This window comes from Ranitomeya variabilis, chromosome 3 (assembly GCF_051348905.1).
Source record: "Ranitomeya variabilis isolate aRanVar5 chromosome 3, aRanVar5.hap1, whole genome shotgun sequence".
Classification (NCBI taxonomy): Eukaryota; Metazoa; Chordata; class Amphibia; order Anura; family Dendrobatidae; genus Ranitomeya; species Ranitomeya variabilis.
This window is the reverse complement of record NC_135234.1, coordinates 404,784,698-404,806,181: the sequence shown is the minus strand read 5'-3', so window position 1 is coordinate 404,806,181 and position 21,484 is coordinate 404,784,698. Positions and strand designations below refer to the sequence as shown.

At 41.0% G+C, this 21,484-nt stretch overlaps 1 protein-coding gene across 4 annotated transcripts in view; it reads left to right on the top strand.

Moving 5' to 3' along the window:
• The window catches only part of TBX4 (T-box transcription factor 4), a 336,315-nt gene that overhangs the window by 165,204 nt on the left and 149,627 nt on the right, over positions 1–21,484 (top strand). For all 4 annotated transcript variants that reach the window (XM_077299628.1, XM_077299630.1, XM_077299629.1 and 1 more), the window contains exons 4-5: positions 1,453–1,572; positions 8,840–8,987. In XM_077299628.1, coding sequence (XP_077155743.1) covers positions 1,453–1,572; positions 8,840–8,987 — 268 coding nt within the window. The remainder of the gene's footprint in view (positions 1–1,452; positions 1,573–8,839; positions 8,988–21,484) is intronic.

The following is a 21,484-nucleotide window of genomic DNA, read 5'->3' as shown; positions in this document are numbered from 1 at the left end:
CTGGTTTTGGCTAACAAATACTGATGTGAAATACTGACCAAATACTGATAGTGTGACCGTAGCCTTATAGTCCAAAGGCATCTTTCTCTGATTAATGAGAATGCTGATACTGAGTCCTATATGATCATTGAGAGAACAGCTTTCTCTCCTCCTGCCCCATATTGACACTATCTAATTGGTGCAAGGCATGAAGGAAAGCTATCAGTCAAGGACCTGCACATCATATTCACCTGTCTGCATGTAGGCTAGCTTTGTGTACACATAGGAAGCTATGAATGTATGTAGGATAGCTTGGTGTATATGCAGGAGAGCTGAGTGTATGTAGCAGAGGTGTGTGTATGTATCAGAGTTATGCATGTATGTAGGATAGCTGTGTAGGATTATGAAAAAAAGCTGTTTATGTGTATAAGTAGCAGAGCTTTATGTGTTTATGGTAGAGCTATATGTTTATATACAGCAGAGCTGTGTGCATTTGTAGCAGAGCTTTGTCTGTAGCAGAGCTGTGTGTATATAGCAGTACTGAGTGTTGCAATATTGTACATGCACCAGTCTACATAATGATTGTGCTAGATCTTTTACCTCCCTGTTCTACCCTAGTGCTTTCAAATGAGTGATACTGACCCCTCTACTTATTTACATCACCAGCAGTGTGCAATTAGCAGGGAATATGTTTTTCCAATTTTCTGCTATTTAGCCATGGATTGCATTTGATGGTATGGTGTGTCCTATAGTCCTGAAAATGTGACAATTATCTTATACAACACTAGTGAATTCTGAGTTATTTGACAGAGTTCTCTTTTCAGGATCCTCAATTATTAGTTGGAGTACTAAAAATATCTCTTGCTTTGGATGAACTTTCCTGTCCTACGTTACCAGACAATCCAATGATTTGAATGGGCACTGTGATGGCACTGCAGGGAAATTGATTGCGGGCCACATTTCAAAAACTGTATTGGAGAGCACTTTCATAATAATTCGTGTAAGACTGCTGATATTGCCCAGAATGTATTGGGATGACATACCAAAAACTATGATTTTTCCTTACGGCACATACTGCACATAAAGATTTTAGAATAATTACTTGAAGTATAAATTACCCACATTCCTAATAGCCCATAATCCAGTGGATATGGATTTCACCCATAGCTAAAAAGAATTTCGGTAGCTTAAAACAAGGGTTGCAGACATCACATGGGCTAGTATAGCTACTTTCAGACCCACAGATAAATTTTTATGCAACAGGCTTCGTCAAGGTGTACACCTTCTCGACACCATAAATTATATCACTCAACATGTACTAGAAGTAGTTGTTCAGAAAAGTAGGTGAAAAGGTTCATAAATCAGTCACGTATGGTGGTGATGACCTTCATAAACATGGCACTGGTAACTATATTTGTTTCTATTTATCAATGGTGTGCAATTAATGATGCAAAGTATTTAATTTCTTTGTAGGAGAATGTTCCCAAGTTACAAAGTTAAAGTCACTGGGATGAACCCCAAGACGAAATATATTCTCCTCATAGACATTGTTCCAGCTGATGATCATCGATATAAATTTTGTGATAACAAATGGTAAGAGCTTATATTCATGTTACATTAACTGTTATTGAAGATCAAATTCATTTTTAACACTACATTTTTAAAACTAATCCTAATAAATACATATTTACTCTTCTTTTGCATTTTTTAATGTTAATTATTGCAGAAGGAACCATGCACCTTTGGACTCAGGAGTCATCATTGATGTAATCCTATAACAGCCAGGTTGCATCTATGGTTTTTTTTTTCAAGGAAGAGATATGCTTGTTCCTAAGCCAATAAAAAGATCAATTGAAATTTTTTTTTATTAATAAAATTAGATTTAAATGATTGATCACTAAATACCAAGTTGGTGAGATGTGAAAGCAAAATTGAAGCAAGCCAGAAGAATCCCCATTAACTTATATGACCAAGTCTGATCTGCCAACATGGATCAGAATAGGTTCTCAGAGTCTCACAGATCTCACACTCGGCCAGGGGCGGACCTACCGCTGGTTCAACCGGTGCAGCCGCACTGGGGCCCGGAGGTGGAGGGGGGCCCTTGCAGGCAGGGGCGTACAGGGGCCCAGCTTTCTGCTGCTGCAGTAGATCGGTGCAGGCCCCGCACTGTATTAGCAGTGTACAAGTGCCGGCCGGCATCCCCCTATTGCAGACACAGCAGGCTGTGTGTCTGCTGATCTGACGTCACCTGCGCGCCTGTTTCACTCTGTCGGAGAGGAGAGATGAAGTTACAGTTAGCAGAGAGCCAGGGGTCGGGGCAGGAGGTATGTGACGGGCTTCATCTGATTCCTGCTTTCTTATCTGCTTTCTGTAGAGGATCTATCTGTACTGTGAGATTTATTGCACCACCTTAAGTTTACATACAGATAAGGTCCCGGCTCCAGCGTCACCCGATCTGCATGTAAGGCTACTTTCACACTAGCGTTAACTGCAATCTGCCACAATGCGTCGTTTTGCCGAAAAAACGCATCCTGCAAAAGTGCTTGCAGGATGCGTTTTTTCCCCATAGACTTACATTAAGCGACGTATTGCGACGGATTGACACACGTCGCAACCGTCGTGTGACGGTTGCGCCGTGTTGTGGCGGACCGTCGGGACCAAAAAACACTACATGTAACGTTTTTTGCTCACGATGGTCCGCTTTTTCCGACCGCGCATGCGCGGCCGGAACTCCGCCCCCACCTCCCCGCACTTCCCCGAACCTCACAATGGGGCAGCGGATGCGCTGGAAAAATGCATCCGCTGCCCCCGTTGTGCGGCGGAGACAACGCTAGCGTCGGGAACCTCGGCCCGATGCACCGCGACGGGCCGAGCCCGACGCTAGTGTGAAAGTAGCCTAAGCTGAAGCTGCAGCAATAAGTCACAGTGATCCTCACCCTGTACTGTGTGACCCTGAGCCCAGCCATCCAGGACATCCCGCATTATATATCAGATGTATATTATAATGTGAGTTCCTGCAGCCTGGTCAGTGCTCAGTGCATGTAACACTATATATGTGCACATAGTACAGTACAGTGGTGGCGAACCTACAGTACAGTGGTGGCGAACCTATGGCACGGGTGCCAGAGGGGGCACGTGTGCCATCTCCTCAAAACTAGCTCCGCCATCACTTTTATCAGCCTGCTTGTAATCTCCCAGACCCTCATCACTAGCACCACGGCCACTCTGCTCCTAAGGGTAAGGTTCCACATTCCAGATTGCCGACGCTTTGGATGGAGCGGAAAACTCACTCCGCCCAAAGCGCCACCCCCTTCTATACGCCTGGTGATTCCGGATGTGTTTATTGCACACATCCGGAATCTCTGCACCCCATTCATAGGGCCCTGTGATTTGCCTTGCAGCAACGGAGCGTCGCCACAAGGTAAACAGACATGATGAGTTCTAAAATGATGCGCCGCATGTCTGGAAATGCAGGGCCACCGGATGCATGTTCGCACACATAGTGGAGACGGGATTTCATAAAATCCCCTCCACTATGTTGTAATATCTGGACGCTGCGGATTGAATGCTGCGGTTGTACGCAGCGTTCAAACCGCAGCTAATCCGGATGTAATCCGGACAGTGGACACGCACCCCAACTCTCCCATTAGGCTGCACGCCGTTCCATCAGTCTGCGCTCTTGCTGAGGACGGGGATGGTGCGCGATCTGAGGAGAGTGGCGGCGGCACTATTGCCGAGATGGTGGGCATGCCCACAGGTAGGACTGATATATGAAGAGCCTAGATCAGTGTTGGAACGGACAGAGGTGAGTATTTTTTTAATGAAAGGCCATTACACATTATGGAGCAGTTTATGGGGCCATTATACTGTTTGTAGCATCATGTGGGGCCATTATACTGTATGCATCATCATGTGGGGCCATTATACGGTATGCAGCATCATGTGGGGCCATTATACGGTATGCAGCATCATGTGGGGCCATTATACGGTATGCATCATCATGTGGGCCATTATACTATATGCATCATCATGTGGGCCATTATACAGTATTGAGCATCATCATGTGGGGCCATTATACAGTATGGAGCATCATATGTGGCCATTATACAGTAGGCACCATCATGTGTGGCTCTTATACAGTATGGAGCATCATGTATGGCCTTTACACAGTAGGCAGCATCATATATGGTCATTATACAGTAGGCACCATAATGTGGGGCAATTATACAGTATGGAGCACTATGTGAGGCCCATTTCACTGTATGGAGGAATATGTGAATTTAGTTTGACATCCCTGGCTTAAAGGGTTATTCTCATCATGATAAAGGGTTACAATTGCAAAGAGGTTGTAAAAAACAAACAACTTGGCAATTTTACTTTGGAATAAAAATCCTCTTCATTCTCAAGAACAGACCTCCACTGCAATCGGTGGCTAGTATCTTTGGCTTACAAGCTCTTTGCTACAGACGCTATAGCGTGCTAATGTAGGAGATTTTCTAATCTAAAACCACAGTATTCCGGTTAAATTGCACTTTGCGATAAATAAGTGGATTTTAGATTGCAGTTTGGGCACTCGGTCGCTAAAAGGTTCGCCATCAGTGGTATAGTACATAACAACCAGTACACAGATTAGTATATGGCTCATATATAACAGACCTGGGCAAAATGTAGAAATCGGACCGGGCTATCTGTGATAACAAAACACCCGGAAACACTGGTCCGCAGGTCGCAATATACAGCTGACCTGCATCCAGATGTCATCGGGGACTCTGTGAGGGCTCCTGCTCTATATAGGGGGCTCTGTGAGGGCACAAATTATATATAGGGAGAGCTGTGTGGGGGCTCTCCCTGTAGTACGTCTTTTACATGATACTGTTATATGGAATAATGCAGTCTACTACACGATTCCATACTTTTATTTGTAGTATACTATCAGATACCAGACATATAATGTAATATAATATACAGTATAGGTACATGGTCAGGCTCTGCCGTTTCCCACAGTAATCACATAACCAAGAGGATGCATTTCGCACACTTGCTGTCATGTGCCAACTAGAGAGTCTGCAGTGTTCTATTCACTGACAGCGAACACTAGTTGTCACCTGACTGCAAGTCTGACTGCGCTAGAACCAGCAGAACCAAATCTTAACCTTTGATAATGAGGGCAATCTGGTTTGTTGTTCGGAGCCAGATTGCTCTCATCATAAGCAGCATGCTGGGCAGAGAGGGGGGCCCAGACACATTTCTTGCACAGGGGCCCAAAGCTGTCAGTGTCCGCCACTGCACTCGGCTCTGTACTTTTCATGGATGTGTGTATGGATAATCATGGGATGTGTGCCCATGATACGGTTTTCATTAAATATGATGCCCCATATTTTTGCTGCCTAAAAAATGCTGTGTCTTACAGTACCAGCAAAGTGGATGGGATTTATAGAGCTCTCATGCTCAGTGTGCTTCTTTTTTATTCATGGTAAACTGACCTGTGGTGAATGTTTAACGTGTTTATGCAGCATATCAATTTCTCTTGCAGGTACGTTGGGTTTTATGTACAGATTTTTGCATAGACTTGCATTAGATGCAGAAAATCCACAGGTAATCAATGTACATGCATTTTTATTGCGTTTCTACATTAGAAACGCATCAAAAGGGCATATAATTCAAAACTGATTATATCAATAATGTTTTGACAAAGCCAAATATCAGGAAGTATGCAAAACAAACAAAACAAAAAAAGTGTGAAAAACGTGATAAATATGCATGAAAAACAGACACTCAAAAGCATAATTAAAAAAAAAACACAGGTAGCCTAAATTACTTAAGATACAGAAATTGGGCAGAAAATCTGCAACATCAAAAACTCATCAAAAGCTCATTATGGGAAAGTAAAGTTAAGTAATAGGTTTATTGCGTTTTTTCATTGCGTTTTTAAGTGTTTTAGTTCACATACCTTTTCTTTGCGTTTTTGATGATGCGTTTTTCTCTCTTGTTTGTCATCTTTTAAACAAAGCTGCTTTTTTTATACTTCCTGGTATTTGGCTTTGACAAATCTTTAATGATATAGTCATGTGCGGATTACATGCATTTTTGATGCATTTCTGCCTTGGAAACATATTAAAAATGCATGTGTATTGCATTCCTACAAGAGAAATTGGTATGTTGTGGATTTGAAACATGGACCACAGGTCAGTTTACACTGAGTAAAGAAAGAGCAGAGTGGATAGGAGATTTCTACAAGGGTTTGCTCACATCTGCATATAAATATGCCAAGTGCTTTGTGATAAAAAATCGCATTGCACTCACACCAATGTCATTAAATGAGGCAGTGTACATGTGAGAGTTTTTCTACAGCCGGAATTAGGCTGGGAAAAACTCACAGCATGCTGCATGTGGCCCGTATATCAGCCAAGACTCACCAATGCAAGGAAATGGTTGCGAGTGGAGTCTCACCTATTTTGTGAAACCAGCAAAGGTAAAGCTGACAGCTGTGAGCTGATATTATCAGACTGGAAAGGTCCATGGTTATTGGGGGCTTCCCAGCCTAAAAATACCAGCTTGCAGCCACCTCAGAACTGGCTGAGATGAGATTGAGGTGAGATTGATTTGCGCCAATTTTGGATCTTCACCTTGACATTTCCCAATTGCCCTGGTGCGGTGCATTTGTGATAATGGTATTTGGGGTTGAAATCAGCTTTGATTTGTCTCAAAATACAACTACTGCCATCAACCCCTGGTGTTAGTAATAGAGAGGTGTCAATCAAACACCCCCATTATTAACTCAGTGATAAAAAAATACACACACATCTAAAAATACTGTATTTGATAAAACACTCCCCCACACTTTTCCTGGTTCACCAATTTATGGGGAAAAAACTCATGGAGGTCCCACATAGTCCACAAAATCGGATGTAGTCCAGGGAATCCGATGTAGTCCACAAGTGGAAAATGGAAAAACATAAAAAGAGAGAAAGAAATACAAGACATTGTCCCTTGTTCACCAATTTATTAGAAAATAAAGCTCCCACGTAGTTCCAGCGCTTCCCTCTATGTTTCCCGATTCTGTCATTAATTCATTTGTAAAGAATCCATTTTTCATTTACTCGATCCATTTTCCATAGACTTCAATGTTAAAAAAAACAAATCCAGCAGAGATTAGTGTTTTAAAAATGGACTAAAAAGTTGTGTCTGCACAATTTTTTGGCCAACGGATTGCTGCTGGATCCGTTCTAACTGATCACTACTGGACATGTAAACATAGCCTAATTTATGTTTTTTTTCCATTTCTACATACAGACCACAGCATTTTTGTGCAGTGCATGGGATGGTTAGGGGAGGTATAGTTAGGTCCAGAAATATTTGGACAGTGACACATGTTTTTGGCATTTTTTACCATTTACCAAAATTATATAATCAACATGGGATTAAAGTGCATACTCTTAGCTTTGATGTGAGGGTATTCACATCCTAACTGGAATAATAGTTTAGGTAATACAGTTCTTTAATATGTAGCTGCCTCTTTTTAATGGGACCAAAATAGTTGGACAATTATCTCAAAAGATTGTTCATGAGCTGCATGGGCTATTGCCTTGTTAAACCATCATCAACTAAGCTGCTAAAAGGGCTGCAGCTGATTCCTGGTGTGGTATTTTGGAATACTGTTATTACTGAATATTTGGAAGCTGTTGCTGTGAACCCACAACATGTGATCAAAGAAGCGCTCAAGGGAAGTGAAACAGACCATCATTGGGCTCAAAAAAAGAATAAAACCATCAAAAAGATAGCAGAAATATTAGGAGTAGTAAAATCAATAGTTTGGTAAATTCTGCATAGAAAAAAGGTGTGCACTAGTGAGCTTGGGAACTCAAAAAGGCCTAGACGTCCACAGAAGATAACAGTGGAGATTGATCACAGAATACTTTCAATTGTGAAGAAAAAGCACTTCATAATATACAAACAAGTAAAGAACACTCTCCAGGAAGTAGGTGTTTCAGTGTCTAAGTATAGCATAAAGAGAAGACTTCATCATGAGAGCAAATACAGAGGGTGCACCACAAGGTGAAAACCATTAATCAACCTTAAAAATAGAAAGACTAGACTAGATTTTGCAAAACAAAAACTAAAGAAGCCAGCCCAGTTCTGGAAAGGCATTCTTTGGACAGATAAAATTAAGATCAATCTGTACTAGAATGATGAGAAGAAGAAAATATGGAGAAGGCTTGGAAAGGCTCGATGACCCAAAACATACTGCAAAAGCAACGCAGAAGTTTTTTAAGGCAAATAAGTGGAATATTCTGCAATAGTCGAGACAATCACCAGATCTAAACCCCATCGACCATGCATTTTAAATGCTTAAGACATACTTTAAGGCAGAAAGACTCACAAACAAGCAACATCTGAAGTCAGCTGCAGTAAAGGCCTTGAAAAGCTTCACAAAAGAGGAAACCCAACGTTTGGTGATCTCCATGGCTTCCAGAATTCAGGCAGTCATTGCCTGCAGAGGATTCTCTACAAGGTATTAAAAATGAACATGTTATTCATGGTAAAGGTAATTTGTCCAGTTACTTTTGAGCTCTTGAAATGAGGAGGCTTTCTTGAAAAATGGTTGCAATTCGCAAACGTTTCACAGAATATTTTTGTTCAACCTTTCAGTTTCATCTCAGTTTAATTTTAAATAAAAATAGTGCCATTCAGAGCCCAAATCACGAAGATTCAGTCGCTGTCCAAATATTAATGGACCTTACTGTAGTTGTCAGTCATTGAACTGTATCTACTTTTTATAGTTATAGCTGTATACACATAATCTCTCATAACCTTAGTATAATTTTAAATATATTGATATTTCATTTTTTGTATTTTTTAGGATGGTGGCAGGAAAAGCTGAGCCTGCAATGCCTGGAAGGTTATATGTTCATCCGGACTCTCCTGCCACTGGAGCCCACTGGATGAGGCAATTGGTGTCATTTCAAAAACTAAAATTAACCAACAACCATCTTGATCCTTTCGGCCATGTAAGATTCCAACTAATGTTATAATATAAAAAAAAATGTTTTTATTTGCAAAATTATCTGCATTTGATAATATTGGATATTGCAGTTTACTCTGATTATTAAATGCAATAAGTTTACACAGTCCTTGTAATATTGAGTTCTAGCATGATGGCTCCCTCATTTGTTTTATGGTACATATTGTTTTTTTTTTAATTTAGCCAGAAACAAATTAAATATGTTGGGCATAAAAAAGAGGACTGTATATTAACAAGAGAGCAAATAATGCAATTTTACATAGTGGCTGTTTGGATACTTGCTTTACATGGAATCCTGCTTAAGTTGGAACATTTTGTCAGACAAAGCTTTAGTGTCGCAAATGAAAATATTTTTCTATATGAATCAATTCTACAGAATATTTACAGCTATGCAGCATATTTTAGCCTAAAACACACAGCCATGATCAGGTATGGACTGGGGCTGAAATTCAGTCCTGGCATTTGAAATCACACAGGCCCATGCTTTCCCGTCCCCAAGCATCAGATGGGATATATTACTAATATTACCATGAATGGAAGAAAGCAAGATTTACTACAAGACCAATATTTCTAATGATACCTGCGGCCTGCTGGGGTAAGTGATGGAGTCTGCGACTTTGTGCTCCATCACAACTCCTAACAGTATGGGTGTCTTGAGAACAACAATTCTGTTAACAACGTAGCAGACACGTTAGCTCACGACCAGAAAGGCCCTACTGGAGTTTGCCAGAATTGCCAGATGGCCAGTCCGGCCATGGCCATGATGCATAAAAATAGCATGTTACAATTTTAATTGGACACTTCAATGGTTTGTACCAAGTACGCAAGGTATTCCATACACACAGGATAAGTGACATCTTACTGATTGCTGCAAGTCTGGCTGTTGGTACTTATTGCACCTATAGATAATGAATGAAGCAGAGGAGTGCATGCTTGACTTCTGTTCCATTTGGTTATGGAGAACCATTGTGAGTATTAGGAGGGACAAGGGGCGGAAATATCATTGGTGCAACCTATGCACCGGCGCATCTGGGCTTGAACGGTAAAGGGGCCCACTTCCACCAAAGCAGATGAAATTATGCATTATGATGAGGTATTGGACTGCAAAGGGCCCATATATATTTCTTGGAGAAGAGCCCTTTTCTGTTTTTATCCACTAGAAGGAGGAGGGAACGGTCAGACCCCCAGAAATGAATAATCTACTCCCTATTCTATCAACAGTTGCTTATATATTGGGTACAATCCCTTTAACACAGCACAATCAATTGAATTCAAGATAGATGTTAAATTGTAGTTTCCCCTACTGTATTTCATTGCTGAATTATAGTATGTGCCTCATAACTGTGGCAGAGCGTACAACTAACGCCGGCAAATATTCTATTATGTATATACAAAATATAGTTTTTATCAGTTCAACACATCACTAAGTATCACTTAATTAGATTCTGTATTCTGCTGACATCTCAGCTTTTCATGTCTTCTGAGTATGAAAGTCTTGAAACGGATCAGTCACCACATTTCACAGCGCACTCTGTAAACGTTATTAAACAGATCTCTTAGGAGATGAATCTATTGCAATGTGAAATCTCATAACTGATCTGTAAATCTATTTCAACATGAGTTTTTCCATGGTAAATCCACTTAGAATACATAGAAAAATCTGAAAATGTTACATTTAGTTGTTTGCTGAGTATTTTTGCAACAGTTTTGGCCGTTTTGTATTTGTCAGTTTTGTATTTTTGGAGAGTTTCCTCATGGTTTTTGTGATGCCTTTTTACTATCTTTTTTGCTCTCCATTGAATAATGAAGAAATAGCTACCATTTTTTTAATACAAAATGTTGGCAAAACACTCCAAAACTTGTTTTTGGGCACCTTTTGAGCTTTGTCTTTGACTGGTATTGTAAAGTACAAAGCGTCTTCTGAGAAAAAAAATGCCAGAAGAATATACATGTCACTTTTTTTAACCACTTCTTATTTTTTTTAAACTTTAGAGGTTAAAATACTTTCAAAGGCTAAAACGTATGAACAGCAAGTCATTTTTGCATAGAAATTTATATATTCATACTTTTAAGCATTTGCTGATGTTTTGAAGTGGTTTAAGATACGGCCATTACCTTTCAGGGCTGATATACAGCATTATATAATGCTGCATATCTGCCCCAACCCGACTTGCAAGAGAATAAAAATAACTTTTATTATACTCACCTGCGGGGCAGTCCGGTCCAATGGGTGTCACTGGTCTTGTTTCGGTTCCCTTCCATCTTCTCACAATCCCCATCCTCCTGCTAGCTTCGTGTGGATGACGCATCCCTTCAGCATCCACACAGTCTCCTCGGCACAGCGCTGCTGCACAGGTGTACTTCTCTGCCCTGTTGAGGGCAAAGCAAAGTACTGCAGTGTGCATGCGCCAGGGCTCTTTGACCTTTCCTGGCACCTGGGAGGCAGGGCAGAGAAGTGTGCCTGCACAAGAGGGTGATGCCGATGGGATGCGTCATCCACATTAAGCAAGCAGGAAGGTGGCATCACAAGAAGAAGGGAGGGGCCGGACCAAGACCAGCAACGCCCATCGGACCAGACCGCTCCGCGGGTGAGTATAATAACAATTATTTTTCTTCTCTTACAGGTTGGGTTGGGGGCAGATATACACTTTTACATTTCAACACTGGATTCTTACAACAGTGCATACAAAAACAGTGCAATCAGTGCTTGAAGATTATAGGAGCCGCCTGCATATCATGAGCACCATTAGACTATTTCAAATTAATGGGAGTGGGTATCTAGAGTATTTTGCTGCTTTCTGATAGATATGCTTTACTAATGGCTAAATCTGAAATGGCAACAGTAAACCTGGCCATGGTCATTAGATATCTTTTTCTCGCCATATCACTCTGAGAGTTGTATGTGCTGACCCAACATACCAGTGAAATGTATCCCCATTGCAAAATGTTCAGTTTGTCGGATTTTTCTCTTTATATGTATATTTTTGAGTAAAATGTAAATTGTTCTTTTATTCTATAAACTTCTGACAACGTCTCCGAAGAAGAAAAATGGTCAAGATTAAAAAAAACAGTGCTTGCAGACCTCAAATAATGCAAAGAAAACAAGTTCATAATCATTTACAAACAACAATACAAATTTTTTAACTCAGGAAGAGTTCAGAAATCAATATTTTGTGGAATAACCATGATTTTTAATCACAGTTTCCATGCGTCTTGGCACGCTTTCCACCAGTCTTTCACACTGCTCCTGGCACAAAAATTTAAGCAGTTCTTCTTTGTTTGATGGCTTGTGACTATCCATCATTCTCTTGATTACATTCCAGAGGTTTTCAATGGGGTTCAGGTCTGGAGCTGCCCATGACAGGATTTTAATGTGGTGGTCTCTTAATTTTTGCCAGAGCTGTATACAGTGGGTAGCAGTCTATAGAGCTTGATCATCAGTACATTTTCTGTTTCAAACAGAGGTGCACAGCTAGTGGTTACATGTGGCGCTACATTTCTTGTAAGAAGTATTTCCATTACATGGTATCGATGTCTTGCGCCCTACGTTCTGGGGTAGATCAGCTCACTTGGCTGCCCATAGAGGTAGACACAGGAACACTGTCTCTTTAAATCTTCTAATGGTTTATTTAAAGCACTCTATAAACCAGTGCAATGTTAGCAAAAACTCAACTAACGTAACTAAGTGACTGCAATGAGATGGGTTTACCTTGGAAGTTTGTAACTGACTACCAGGTATTCATTACAAACTCTGATGGTGAGGAAAGGTTTTGCCGTCGGTAGTCACCAGGTACCACTTCAAGGCAGTCCCCGAGTCTACAGCAGCTGACCACAATGTCAGAGGCACGGGTACAAGGTAGAGAGAATTGAGACAGAGGCTTAGTGACATGATCCATGGTTGGGGCAGGCTAAACAAGGGTATACAAGTCTGGTCATTAATGTGAAGCAAAATACAGAGGAAAGCTATCAGAGGAGGAACCAACGATCGAGTGGGAAGTGGTAGAGCTGTTTAATAGCATGGGACAGGGCGAAGGAGCTAATTTCTGCAGGGCACAGCAGGGTTAAATTCCTGCAGAAATGGGCCATGTTCCCTAAGAATAAATGACTGCTATAGCAGAAGCAGACTCAGTGGGATGACCTAACGCGGTGAGAAACCACACTGTGAGAAAAGGGGTGCGTGACAATATAATTTCTATAGAATTACTGTGAAATATATATAGTGCTCAGTATAAATGAGTACACCTCCTTTGAAAAGTAAAATTTTAATCACTATCTCACTGATCACATCTCTGAAGAGTCAAAGATGAACATCACTCTCCATCCCCATCCAGGCTCTAAAAAAGGTTGTTCTTGAAAAATGGAAAAAGATAGGTGTTGCAATATGTTGCCAAATTGCTCATTCCTAGAGGACTGTCCTTAAAAATCATTGTGACCATGCAAAATTATAGATGTAATAGTTTTTGATAAGGGGTGGATTCTTTTTTGCAACAACAAATTTGAGTAACACTGAAGATTTTGTAATGAAATTTATATCATTAACCTTACTTTCATGACTTAAGCTATGTTCCATGAAACTGAGACTTGTCAAAATGTTGGAAATTGTTCCTGTATTCAATGATATATTGATTAACATCATACTGTTCAAAGGGGGTGTACTCATTTATACTGAACGCTGTATATATATATATATATATATATATATATATATATATATATATATATATATATATATTTACCATTCACAGATAATTCAAATGTCGAAGAATCTTATACCACATGTTCAAATATAAATTATCAGTTTTGTATGGTCATTCATGTTACAGATCTTAACGGGAAGAGCATTAGAAAGTCAGTATACAATCTTTAACTATATAGTAGCTAAAATTAGAGTTCTGCAGCTCAGGACATTTGTATACAGCACACATTGGAGGGCACATAAATTTATATTAATTGCTTGGTTAATAATATTCATAATAATAAATTTCCAGTGAATACCCAAATACAGAGAAGTCATTGAAAGAAAAGGTTAAATGTACCACAAAATAGTAGAATACCAAAGAAAATAATGGAATAATGGCATGATCACATATCTAATTTTCAGCAGGTGTTTCATTGAACAAATGCACTTTGTAGAAGCAAGATAGATAAACTAGTCTAATATTACTTTTTTAAATTAAAATAGTTATTTATTTTTAATCCATGCCTGAATCTCTATACTAACTATCTATATTTTTTACCTGTTTGTTTTTTTAATTGGGATGCATTTTTGTTATTTTTTTGAATTATTGCTAGTGAAGTTTTTGAAAAAAAGCTACATGTTTAAAGTTTCATATATAAAAATGAAAATAAAATAAATTATTTTGTTTAAAAATATCCTATAATTTTTTTGAGTACAACTTTTCTGCATTTATGTAATTTATGTGTTTCAAAAGTTTGTAACTACAAACAAACCCTATGCAGTGTAGAATTGCACACTTGTGTTATTTATTCGTCCTTTCCACTGTCCCCATCTTTTTATTAAACGAGTTGTCCACTTTCAGGGAAATGGACCCCAAACACTATGAAATACCTAAAATAACTAACACAGCAGATACTTACCTTTGCTGGGTTCATTGACGATTGCCTGCTATTGCTTCAGTCTCTGTGTTTTGGCGGCTGTGATGACATCAAGTGAACAGCGTGCCTCACAGCTGTAGTGCATCATTAAGCTCAGTGGTTGTCCCAAGGTAGATGGCATGAACTCCTGATTTCAATGATTGGTCACACCGGTGATGCACACTGTCATTAAAATACAGAGATCAGTGCAGCAGTGGAGAATCATCGCTAGACCATGGCAGGGTGAATACCCGCAGTGTTAGTTATTTTTAGGATTTTACAACATATGAGGTTCACATTTGGTTGACTGGCAGGACAGATCTAAAGGGGTACACCTGAAAGATCAGACTATACAAATTTTGAATTTTGAAACTAATTAGTCTCGAAGGTCTGTATGAGATCTGTAGCCATATAACAATACAACACGTTTTGCAAAATGTTTTATTTTTCTTTTGTAATCCTTTGGAAGAATATAAAGGTGGAATGCTTGTTAATCAGTACAAGACCAGGCCATTAACCCTTGTTCTTGACCAGGCATAATTTTAGATTTTTTCGTACATGTGATTTAAAAAGCTATACATTTTGATCTGATTTGGACAAACATATGATTTTTTAATCTTTTTTTCTTGATACATGAGGCATAATTTTAATGTTATTTTCATACTCCCTTCTTTTCTTTTTTTATGCCAATAAAAAAAAGGAAATATGTGTTTGTTTTTAACATTTTTTTAATAACCACAAAGGTCCACTAAAATTTAGTTTTAATTTTGTTCCCCTCTCCATAACAATCACTTTTATATATTGAACACATTTTTGGAGTAGCGGGCAAGTAACAGCTATTTGGATTAGTAGCAGTTTTCTTTATTTCTTGCTTCGTATTTATTTATTTTCATTTATTTAACGCATGGTGCCCCTCATAAGCTCATAAAGGACCTTTGCTGGACATTTTAACATTAGAATACTATAATAAACTGATTTCTCCTGTAATATTAGCTCAAGTTACAGGAGAAATTCAACCTTACATAGGTGCCCTTGGGTCACATGACCTTTGAGTCAGTAGAAGGAAGTGCTTACAGTGCTTCCTATATGCTATGGACACAGCATTTGTTTAGCGCCATGTAAACAGTGATTGGGAAGACAGAGATGGTAGTAAACCATGTCTACCTTCTTTATGAGGAGTCTGGCTGTGTCCAACTGCCGACTCACATCTCCCACATCCTCTTTGGGTGGTCTTGAAGTAGATAAAGGGAAGTTTGTCAGTAATCTATTGCACTTGTCTTTTGTGACTTGCCTGCATTAATAGGACACATCCCTGTTGTGCATTTCGGTTTATGTATCAAATACATGCCCAAATTGCCATCAGGATAGCCAAAGTGGCTTTCTTAAGAGATATTCATTAATAAATATTGCTTGCAAACCCTAATTATACAGTTCTGAAGTTGGAGACTTAATTACATGTTTAAATGTGGCTATAGAAAGCCTTTGCAGGAGATTCTTCTGCTAAGCTTTTAGTACAGGAAATATTTAATATATAGGTAAACACCTAAACTTTCCAGAAAAGTTTCCTAGTATCTTATAGATACATCATGTTTGATTTTAAAGAATACTTGTCATAGAAATGACCTTTTAGACCATTATTTTCAAAACATTTTAATAAAAATGTTAATTAACATGGAAGACCACCTCATTATTGCAAGTTACAATAAATGGCTGCTTATGAATATTTACTAGTGAGTGAGTGCTCCCTTTTTCTATAGCTGTTTATAGAAAAATGAAATAAGGAGAAAAAAGGAGAATATAGGTAAAAAGATACTCTATTAATGGGTATACACAAGTATACACAAGTAAATAATAAATATAGACAATAAAAACACAGAGTAAAGTGCACAAGGTTAATGCTAAAGGATCATCAATGCTGTGCACGCGCCAACAATAAACAGAGAGCGCTTATTTAATAAGATAGTAGCAGTAACTGTCACAAAATAATCAAAGAATAGTATAAATAGAAACAGATAAACAGTGCTTACTAGTATATAAGTTGGAGGGTTGGCATCTCCGGACAGGACCCCAAAAAACCCCAACGTACGTTTCGCTTTTTTGTATAGATGCTTTCTCAAGGGGATGTTTAGAGAAAAATTGCTATAAATACCTAAATGACAATATGTCAATTTTGCTACTCACATGAATTATCCTTCTAGGTTGTTCACACTTACTAAATAAGAATTAGGTCTTTCTTGACAAATCACTATTTCTCAAGCTTTGACAGCATGCATGTGGGCAGAGAAAACGAATTTAAAAAATCTTTATACTCCCCATTAACTCCCACACCACAAGATTGTAGAGATCCTTGAGATTTACAGACAGAAGGCTGCCTTAGAAGATAGGCACTGGTCCAGCTTACAGCCTGATTTTGATAAAGTATCTTTTGAATGACTGCAGCTTCCCCAAGAGGGCAAAGGTTAAGCTTTCAAGATTCAGAAGAAATATTTCCGATAATAAATACGTCATATGCTCCTGTTTCATTTAGCAGAAATTCCAGCAGAAGGGAATCATAAAGTTTGTGTGTGCCATGGAAATTCACTAAGAATTGAGAAAAAATAACTTCTTAATATTGTAGTATTGTATTCAGGATGTAGGGGATGGAAATAAGGATAATCTATTACTATAAATGAAGCACAAATGCACTGTTAATAAAATAGAGTACCAAATCGTGATAGCAATATGAAACATTGCCATGAGCCTCACGATTAAGGATGAGTGGACCCATTGAAGTTCAGGTTCTTTATTAAAAGTTTATTTCAGGTACCAAAACTGTATTAGTACTTGAACCAGAACCAGAAGCCCATTCAAGAGAAGAGGGCTGGATAGTTTTCTCTCTGCAACAGTCTTCCCCCGGGACTTCGAACATTGCAATGTTTTTCCAGGGAAAGTCTGTGTTCTAACTAATTGTCTGGTACCAACACCGGCCTCTTAAGTTCTGGTTCGCTCATCTCTACTCACAATGCCTTTGCCAAGATGCCATCATCCTATAGTAAAACCTGCTGCCAACTCTTACCCAATTAATGACACAGATGTTGACTTGAGGTTATAGAAGCGTGATTTATCAGACCGTAACACCTTTTTCCATTGCTCCATGGTCCAGTTTTAATACAAACATGCTCATGGTATGCTTTTTCGGCAGTGGACAGTGGTAAGCATGAGCACTATGACCAGTCTGTGGCTATCATATACGACAAGCTGTGATGTAATGTGTTTTGACATCTTTCTATCATTGCGAGCATTAACTTGTTAAATAATGTGTGATTCAGTAGCTTTGGTGGGATAGCAACTTAGAATTTGCCAAAAGACTTGCCTTTTTAACTTGCCTTTTTATGCTATTTAATTGTTAAGGATTACATGAGGCAACTTACACAAACAAAGCAAAGAGGTCACACAGTGCAATTAATACAGCTCCATTTGCTGTCAGCTCAACACAGTTCCTAAGCATAAGCCTGCAGCTGTTTACACCAACATCCATTCTCCACTGCTAAAGCTGGTGTATTAGACCCAGCCTATTCACTATCCTGGAATGTCTCTCTCTGCAATGAACAATTTTGCAAAAATAACCAATGTTACGTCCAGGATAGTATGTTCAGAAGTCTCTGTTCTTAAAGATCCCTCTGAAAATGGAACATTACATGAATTTGCTTGGCTCTTGAGGTAAGTATTCATCTGCAGACATAGTTGGCTGTTATGCATGGATCTCATTTCTTCCTATGCAGTGTGATGCAGCGGTATGACCATACACAGTGAAACGGCAGTGACCCAAACAAGTTCAAACAAAATTTCTTTTATTGTGTTACTTCACACAGTCAATAGAGAATACGGCTTCTTCATACAGTCCATTAATAATGCATGGCTATATGACGCAGTCAATACACAGGCCGAACTTCCCTCTGTCCAGTTTCCCTGGGTGACCGCATGCCGGTAACAAGTCTCTGTACTCACTCAGCGTACTGCACTCTTTATCCTCTGGAGTGCAGCCGGGTACACATAAGACAGCCCAAGACGCAGGGTGTCAGTCTCTCTGGTTCCATTAGCCTCTGTGCTGCTCCACACAGAGAGAGCTCTGCAGACAACTGCCCTGTCTGCTTCCAAGAACACACTGACACACCTCCCCCACTACTACAGGGCTTTTTAATCAGTCACTGCCTCATCATTCTAGTTACAGCCACACCTGTGTCTGTAGTACGGCCTCATGGCCTCACTACGCTTCCATGCACATTCTGCAGAGCACATACAGCACCCCCTAGCTGTAACAGGGGTCACTGCCTCACATATCCTCCCCCCGTTCATACCTGTGGGGTAGAACATTTGTTACCCCATAAGGGCGAAAGACAGGGCATCGGTATGCCCCCCTGACATCCTTGCTCAGTACATTAAGAAACCAAAGTAGGGACCGGAACCATCGATCAACGCATGCATCCCTCCCTTTTGCGTTTCTCCTCCATATTTCATTACGGGACCACCCACCCCAATCTCTATTGCAGAAGCCAAACCCTCTTTCCTGATTAACCGCAGATTTGGGCCAGTTTTGGGTGGTCTTTACTTTGTTTACTTCAGGTTCACTAACCCCATGGGTCATCCTGTCACCTAAGTATCTGATTTCGGGACCCTGGTACCGTTTCCTCTGTACCCTTACCCGTGCCTCAGTGACTATATCACGCTGAAACGCCACAGACCGCGCTGGCAACTCTGAGCAAATATCTGTACTACGCCACACCCGAACCGGACCCTCCCGACACTGCTGTCTAGCGAGCGCTCTATCTAATTTACCCTGACCCCCGGCCCCATCCTTGACCGGTGCCAGAGGGTTCTTCGTGCGCACGTCCCCTGTCGCCTCTGCGATCATACACTCTCGGCTCTTCTCATACCTGCGTCTTTAATATCTGCGTCTCCGAAAGGGACCCTGGATCTGAGCTGTCCCAACCTTACCAGGGAACACCTCCAGCTCAGGGTTCAATGGGGTCCCCACAACCTCTACTGCCACCACCTCTAGAGGGAGCCTATCGGGATTACACTCTAATCCTAAATTGGCGACCCCTGTGGCATACGTCTTAGGATCTTCGGGTTCTACGCCTGAAACAACATCTTTAGCTTCTCCTGCCATTACCTCTAGGGGGAGCCTGTTGGGATTACACTCTGTCCCTAGGTTGGCGACCCCTATGGCAGGTATTTCAATATCTTTGCGTTCTGCACCCGGTATAATTTTTTCCATGAGAGGGTTTACCCTGGTCTCCCACAGGGACCAAAACAGGGGAAAATCTCTTCCCAACACAGTCCCATAGGGAAGGGTCTTTGCCACTCCCACCACATGTCTAATGTCTCCACATGGTGTAGAAACATTGACCTCCACGGTCGGGTACTCCCGGATTTCCCCATGGATACCCATCACCTCCACTTTCTGTCCGTTGGTGTTTTCCCCAGCAACAAGGGAACGGTGGACCAGAGTCACTTTACTCCCCATGTCCAGAAGAGCCTCTGTTCGGCACCCATTCACAAGTGCCTGGCACAGCTGGGGTTCGCTGTCGGCGGTGCCTGTAGTGGTGGTACCAACTGGCTGAGCATACATAGAAATACGGCGACCATACTTGCAGTCCATAGGTTCAGACACCAATGGGCAGTTAGCAGCCACATGGCCGGGCCCTTGGCAGTGCCAACACCTGATCGCTGCAGCATGACTGTGCCCAGGAGCCGTTTTAGTTTTCCCCAGCTCCTGGGCTGGGGAAACCTTACGTGACAGCCGAAATGGAGCAGTGCCCCGTATAAAGTCCTGAGTGGCTGTATATCGCTCTACCAGTCCCACCACTTCATCCAGAGTGCCTGGGTCCCCTTGTCCCACCCAACGCTGTATGGCTGCTGGCAGAGCCCTCATCAGGCGGTCAACCACCACCCTCTCTACCATCTGGAACGGGGTTAATGTCTCAGGCTGATCCATTTTTTAACTAGTTGCAGCAAGTCATGCGCCTGAGATCGGGCAGGGCGAGTCTCGGAAAAGGACCATTGGAACACCCGTTGGGCCCGCACATATGTATTAACCCCCAGTCTAGCAAGGATCTCACCTTTCAGCTTCCCATAGTCCAGGGCATCGTCCCGACTGAGGTCTATGAAGGCTTTCTGGGCATCTCCCGTCAGGAAATTGGACACCACCTCAGCCCACTGAGTCTCTGGCAAGCTCTCCTGCTCTGCAGTACGTTCAAAGATGGTGAGAAAAGCCTCCATGTCGTCCTCAGGCTCCATCTTCCTCAGCGCTGACTGGACCTTGTACCGAGCCTCAGACCGGAATGCTGTCCCTGGTGAACCTGCCTCTCGCATAGCCGCGAACTGCTGCATCAACAATTCAGTAGTCTGCTGCTGTTGCTGCTTTTGTAGCTCCAACTGTTGTCGCTGTAATAGCAGCGACTCTTGCTGCTGCTGCTGTGAGCGGGCAAACTGCTTCAAAAGCTCCTCCATTTTATCAGCTGGCTTAAACTGTAGCTTTGCAGGCTTAATCACTGACATGCAGCACGCTTTGGGTATGCCTCAGTTCACAAGGCCCGCATTCTTTCCACCATATGTGATGCAGCGGTATGACCATACACAGTGAAACGGCAGTGACCCAAACAAGTTCAAACAAAAGTTCTTTTATTGTGTTATTTCACACAGTCAATAGAGAATACGGCTTCTTCATACAGTCCATTAATAATGCATGGCTATATAACGCAGTCAATACACAGGCCGAACTTCCCTCTGTCCAGTTTCCCTGGGTGACCGCACGCCGGTGACAAGTCTCTGTACTCACTCAGCGTACTGCACTCTTTATCCTCTGGAGTGCAGCCGGGTACACATAAGACAGCCCAAGACGCAGGG